Source organism: Pectinophora gossypiella, chromosome 18, assembly GCF_024362695.1.
Source record: "Pectinophora gossypiella chromosome 18, ilPecGoss1.1, whole genome shotgun sequence".
Lineage (NCBI taxonomy): Eukaryota > Metazoa > Arthropoda > Insecta > Lepidoptera > Gelechiidae > Pectinophora > Pectinophora gossypiella.
The window spans coordinates 2,687,556-2,694,364 of record NC_065421.1 but is presented as its reverse complement, the minus strand read 5'-3'; the positions used below and the strand labels follow the sequence as shown (position 1 = coordinate 2,694,364).

At 35.2% G+C, this 6,809-nt stretch overlaps 1 protein-coding gene across 1 annotated transcript; it reads right to left on the bottom strand.

Moving 5' to 3' along the window:
• Positions 1-874: 874 nt before the first annotated feature.
• Positions 875-6,558, bottom strand: LOC126375045 (dynein regulatory complex protein 11). Its single transcript, XM_050021886.1, has 11 exons — positions 6,247-6,558; positions 5,754-5,977; positions 5,277-5,490; positions 4,496-4,721; positions 4,071-4,269; positions 3,697-3,910; positions 3,128-3,431; positions 2,595-2,870; positions 2,142-2,366; positions 1,525-1,652; positions 875-1,087 (listed from the first exon to the last, which is right to left on the bottom strand). The coding sequence occupies exons 1-11, from the start codon at positions 6,556-6,558 to the stop codon at positions 965-967; spliced, it is 2,445 nt and encodes an 814-aa protein (XP_049877843.1). The 3' UTR covers positions 875-964.
• Positions 6,559-6,809: the final 251 nt, after the last annotated feature.

Sequence of the window (6,809 nt, the reverse complement as noted above, 5' to 3'; positions counted from 1 at the left end):
TAACGCCAATACCCAATTGGAGAATCGTGTTCTCAAAATCGGCAACTTTATTTTATTTTAAAAAGGGTACAGTTTAACTTTTAATTCTAAAAGGGTGTCGAGTTTTTGAGGATTTAAATACTTAAGTATTTGAAAATCGAATGGGAAATGGTGTTACTAAAAATGTAAATACAAACTCCGCTATAAAGTTTGTTTATAATATTCCGGCCAAGTAGTTAATGCCATCTGCGGCAAATCTATAATAAGTCACGTATATATAAGTATGTTATTAATACTTTATTTTATTTAATCAATGTGGTGATAGTTACACAAACAAACTCTTAATAAAGGTACAATAATGGCCCCGATTCTTGCTACACATCCTAATTTTATTTTAAGTTATATCTGTCATTTTCTTATCCGCCGAAAAGGAAAGGGACGGATAATTGACAACTGTTAATTTTAAAGTGAATGCTAAATGCTAATCTCACTCATATGACAATGTAATCCGTTTCATATGAGCTATCAACTTAATTCTGTCGGGTTATTAGTCAATATAAATTTTGGAAGGGATATTTAAAATAAATGTTATGTCTGTCGATTACCCGTCCCTTTCCTTTTTGGTGGATAAGAAAGTGACAGGTATACGAGTAACTTAAAATAAAATTAGGTGGTGTGTACTGGAATCAGCACCAATGTAATACTAAATTGCCAGGTTTATCATGGTTATCATGCTTTGAAATCTTACCTTTAATGAAATTACATTTGCTTATACTTCAATCTCCAAAATTCTTGTATCTCCAAAAACCTTCGCAGCTCAACTATAAGAGCATAAAAATCAAAGCGTGACTTATAATTCTAAACTTAAAAAAGTTGCAAGATTGGTTCTTGCACCTATCTTGCAACACCTTCTTAAGTTTCATTCAAAATTTAAGAAGGTGTTTACTTTATAGAGCCGGCTCTATAATTCAGTGTAGGTAATTTATTATTTGATAGCATTAGCAGCTCTCTCTTCGGCTTCTTGTTGTAACTCCTGCAGCCTCTGTATGGCCTTTTGTCTTCTCCTTTCCAATGGAGTTTTACTCCACCACGCTTCCGCTGATGCATCCTTTAAAAATATATCAGGACTTAAGATATGCGTTAACGTAGTAATATCCAGACTGAGAGAGGAAATTCTGTCCTTTCTAGCTAATGAATACAAAAAATGAACACTAAGGAAAATCGTCCCACACCTTGTTCCCTAAATATCCCTGTTCATTCCACTGACTTTTATTCTTGTTCTTTCACGTTGCAGTCACTCCGGTCATAAAACTCTCTGCCTGAGTCTGTTCATAAACTGCTTTTACCGTAAGGTTGCCTGGCAGAAATTGCTGTTTAGCAATAAAGCCGCCTATTGTGCTTATTTTATTCGTCTGTACATGTCTTAAGTTTATGTTATGTGCCATAAAGATTTTTTGATTTGTTGATTGAAAAGTTCTCCTCAATAAAATTCTCCAAAGGAAAAGTTACCTATGCGGAAAGCAAGGGTAACATGCAAATAATTACCTGTTCAGCATATACAGGTTCTCTAGAACTCAATTGAACAGCAACCTCTTGCGCAGTCAGTGCGCGCACTCGCAACTGCAATCTTCTCTTAGTTGTTAACACTGCATCTAAAGTTGCCAACAATGTCCCTGCAACGACCAATGCAGATGTACATTATTGCAGCAATAATGAAGACACCGAAGAAATTCACCTGAAAAAGCCATATTGCTATTTGACAGTTATTAACATTGCCCGCATACTTTTACAAGCGCAAATGTCAAATTGGAATTGGAAGGTTTATTTTAATTATTTTATTGCTTATTTAGATGAATTGCGTCCATATAGAGTCAAACACCCTATAATGGTTTTGTTTTTTTTTTTATTAAGAGCCACGTTCTTGTCGTTGTTGCATTGTCATCTCAAGTGGTCATCTCCATCCATAATTATTGTTAGACGCCCAAAATTTTAGAGATAAATAGTTCCATCCAATCGATCTCACATATTTTTGTAGAGATAGATACGGAAAATTAAAACGCTGATATTTTGTAGTACCAGTTGATGAAAGTTATAACTATCGAAGAGTAATTAAAGAAAGTTTGCACTAATAATTATGCATATAGTTATCCTTATAAACTTACCAATAGTATAAGAATCAGATACTCTAGCTAAGCAAGATACATCAAGTCTCGGCGACAAGGCACCAGCCCTGTGAAGCTTGGTTCTCCACATTAGAGAAATGCTTCCATAATCCGCTCTCGGTATCTGAATAATTTTCTGATAACACTGAAATAGGAGTTTTTGTTCCGCCTCCCAAGGACTTCTTGATGTACCCACGAATATAACACGGTCTTCAGGACATATTGCTGTAAACAAAAGATTGAGCTGATCACAGAAATACATTTAGGAATTTCAAATGGGTACTTATAAGTGAGAGAAAAGATCAGAAGTTAATGATATTGATTGTACCAGAATACCTATATAAAAGTACGTTGGGGCACATTGAATGAAATTATTTTAGACACGAACTTTAAGAAAAATAATTGTATAAGATATTCATAGACGCAAAACTATGATACATCACGCAATAGCACCTTTTATAATCTTCACCAAATCCTTCTTCAGTCGTTTCGGATCAGTCTTGTCAGTTTTGGGAATTTTCTTCACGAACGGTTTTTCAGCGTCATCCATCCATATAACAGAAGGTTGCAGTAGCCTCGACACTTTCATCACTAAATGAATCAACATGATCAGTCCTGTTTTTCCTGGGTACTTGCCGACTATATTAGCTGGTGTAAGGTCGAATAATGTTGCCCCTGTTTCACTGCAGATTGCCTGTATTAGGAACTTCTTTCCACTACCCGAAGGACCTTGAGGCAAAATCAGTATTTTTATGACTTTAATTCGTGGGAGGGTTAAATTAGAGATCATTGTTAAAGTCATGCCATGAGAGAGTTAATTTAGAGAATGTTATACATATTGAAACATGGTATACATTTTATCTACTTGAACACCAAACGAATGGAATAGCACTGCATAATATGTTTCGTAAATATTTTAGTTCTGAGGGCTGAAGTGAAGAATAAATTGTAGTAAACATGATTAAATTTAAACCAAATAAACGTACCACTAAGTAAAACAGAGCGCACCAAAGGAGTGTGATTCCGAACATGTTCGGACCCAAGAGGCAATATACAGTATTCTTTCACCAACTGTCTTATATCTCCCAAACAAGGCTCTGGTTCCAGACCCTGACTCCTCCATTCAGCTCCAACATAACACTTCTCTCCTATAAACTCATCTATTTTAACTACGGGATAAGGACGAATGATTCCGTTGGATACAAGTTCTTCGAAAAGTGATTCAGTGGTACGATCTGGTGTCAGATCTTTTTCTTTCTTCTTCTTACTTTTTTTACCTCCGCGGCGAACCTATAATGTCAGTTTTCAGCTTACAATAAAGTAAGTACAACAAAATATAAACAGCCGTCCCATCAAAGGCACATGTTTATGTTATTCAACCGGAGATAGTATAGAACATAATATGTATATTTTACTGTGCAACTTCATTGACAGTGTTAGTAAAGTTGTTCGATATATTTGTACATATTATAGGCAACACATTTACTAGACTTTATAAGCCTCCGACTGGGCCTTATATGATTATAAACGATTTTTAAAAATGTTTTATAATTACCTTTTTCTGCGGCTTCTTTGCTTTCTTTCCTTTATGAGCTCTGTCTTTATCAAACGCTGCTTGCAATAACTCCAGTTCACTTCTCATCATTTCATCAACTATGTTTCTTATTTCTTGTTCGATTTTGACCATTTTCTCTCTTTCAATCATATCTTTATAATAGCGTTCGTGGGTATTATCTGGATCGTCTTTGAATTTCCAAATGTCTTCAAATCTGTAAAATTTGTACATTCGTGTTTTGTACATTGAATATCAAAACGATATTTTACTTTTCTGTTAGTTTTAGTTTGGTTTTAACAAATCATTTGAGTTTTTAATGGCAAAGAGGTTTTACTATTAAAAGCGGTTTTACTTGATGTGCTGATTATACTTACTCCTCATTAGAATTAATAGCATCTTGCAAGAACGCTGATTGACTACATTTATAAGTCTGCAAATCTTCTGCTTCATCCTTATTTTTATTATCATCTGCTTTATTATTCTTTTTCTCCTTACTGTCTTTACTTTTTTTGGATTCTCTCGATGACGTCACGGGTGAAGATTTACTTAGCAGTTCACTGTCTGTTCCAGTTCCTTTATGAGGAAAAATATAATGATTATAATTTACTTATTACAAACAGTATATTGTGACATTATTTTTTTTTTCATATAGTCCACAACATTGCGTTTTATAACAATCGGATCTGACGAAAAGCTGTAAGCGTATTAAACTTCATGTTTTATATTACCTACTGTACATGATGTGTCTAAAAATTTTTTAAAGATTTCTCAAAAGCTGAACGGAGTACTGTATTTTTACCTTGCCTGCTAAACATAGCTCTACTACCACCTCCTTCTTCTGAAGGGAAGTCAGGGAATCTGCCTGTTCTCTCATAGTATTCCTTAATCCACCGTCTGAGTTCATCTCCAATTTGTTCATTCAGTCTAACGCCGTGTTGAGCTCTCAATTGCTGTTCCATCGCAACTAGAGCTTCTTGATACTCCTTTTCTCTTTCTTTTTGAAGTTGACGACGATACTGCTTAACCTAAGTGCATAATTATGGAGTTCCTGCTATTAACATAATTTATACACCATCTTCTAATATCGTCTGGGTACTGAGGTGGATCATCAACCTCAGCAACCCTGATGTCAGGTTTACTATTGAACCGCCAAAGATCTCTGACTTGTCTCATGTAACTTAAATAAATAATAATAATAAATACATTTATTTCCAAAAAATAACTATTACAATGAAGTTAACAATGGTTGTACTTAAAATACAAGAATGTGTTTCCTAAACTAGGTAAAAACCTGTATCTTACTAAGTAGATATCAGGATCAACGGCTTAGTGTACCATTAGTGCATAATATTTTTTCTAAAATTTATTTTTAAGAACACTTGATTCTATAGTATAGAAATCGCAAGCGTTAAAGTGACTGCGTAAACTTTCTAAGTTATATTAGAAAGGAGATGGACTGAAATAGTGGTTCACTAATTTAGTGGACACATTCAGCACAAGAAAATACGAAAAATGTACCATATGAGCACAAATAACTAAAATAAAGTATAAGAATACCTTGATAATATAATAAAACTTACCTCTTCAGCTTTCTTAACTTCGGCGGATTCAACATAAGGAGGTAGTTCCATGCCTATTAAAAGCTGCTCCTGGCGTTTTCTCTTCTTCGTAGCCCTCCTCGCTATGAATCCTCTCCAGACCCTCTGTATGGCTGTGGCAGCTGCCGCAGACATCTCCCCTTTCTGATCTCTGCCTTTTTCTTTGAGAAGTCGTATTTCTTTCATGAATTGGCCTCTGTGAACATAATTATAAAAATCATCATTTGCTGATCATTTTCTGTTGGCCCATCCAGAATTTATCTGGCAGGTTAGTCATCAAACAGTCCGTCAAAAAGTGATAGAAATGGTAAAGGTAACCTAAATAGTAGAACTAAACTGAACAGGTGCGTCAAAACTTTTAAGGGTTGATGAATTCGGTAAACCTCGCTTAGCCGCTGGTGGGGAGCGGAGAGTTGCCATTCTATACGTAGTATTATTCATTCTATGGTCTTAGCTTACCTAAGGCGTCCTTGACGAGCCCGTTCATGGCTCTGTATGATTAGCACAGCTTGCTGCTCAGTCAGCACTAGAGGCTGTTTCTTCGGAGGCTCGTATCCTAGCTTCCTCAGGGTATCTTCAATGAACTGCCGACGGCTTTGGACCTCTTCTTCCCGTTCTCTGATGAAATATTGGGGAACCACTGGCTCTGCTTCGAAAGGAGTCACTTGAAGTTTTGTTAGAGCCTGTAAATTTCGTCAGGAGTTGATATTTTTGTAGTGGATCATATTTGAGGTCATAGAAAATACTCAAAATCATTTGTTTTTTTTTTTCAAAACAGTAAAAATAAATCAAACTAAATATATTTTATTGCCTTCGCGTAAAACATAATAAAAAAAATACTTATGAAAGAAAAATATAACAATAAGAAATATTATCATTTTATGTTAGAAGGAACACAATATCAGTCCTGAACCATTTTTAAGTAAATCAACTTCAAACCTTCATCACTTACCTCATCATCATCATAAGTATAATCCGACAGATGGACTTCGACCAAATCATGCTTGATCTCAATCAGCCTTCCCAAACACGCTTCCAGCAGGCGTTTGACTATCAAGCGCTTTTGTGGCTGCAGCATCTGGTCATAAACGTTGTCTAATCTAGCTAGAAGTATTGTATAGCGTACTCGTATGTCAGAAAGCAGCGGCTGGAGGGCAGTTCTTTCCGCTTGTCCAGCGGCGAAAAGTGCTTCGTCTGCTTGAGTTGCTTCGCCAATAAGTTCTGATGTCTCACAAAGTAGTGCATTGTAGGTTTTGTTCGACATTTTGTTTATATACTTATAATTATTTTTATAAATATATATTTTCTCTTTAGTGTCCTAATGTTAGCTTATTTTAATAATAATAAATGTTTTTCTATAGTTCCTCTTCTTATCTCGTGTGGGTTGTAAGATCAATAATTGATCTCTACAACCCTGGTATCCCAGGGTTACTATCTACTTATTAGGAATCACAACATTATTAACTCTCACTAATACTTATAATTTTTCGTTTGTCATAAAAGAACTTCACTTCA

Coding starts and splice junctions, on each gene's coding strand:
- LOC126375045 (XM_050021886.1), bottom strand. CDS start 6,558: ATGTCGAACAAAACCTACAATGCACTACTTTGTGAGACATCAGAACTT. Junction 4,270..4,495: donor AGCTATGTTTAGCAGGCAAG/GTAAAAATACAG, acceptor TTCCTCATAAAG/GAACTGGAACAGACAGTGAA. Junction 3,432..3,696: donor CAAAGAAGCCGCAGAAAAAG/GTAATTATAAAA, acceptor CTGACATTATAG/GTTCGCCGCGGAGGTAAAAA.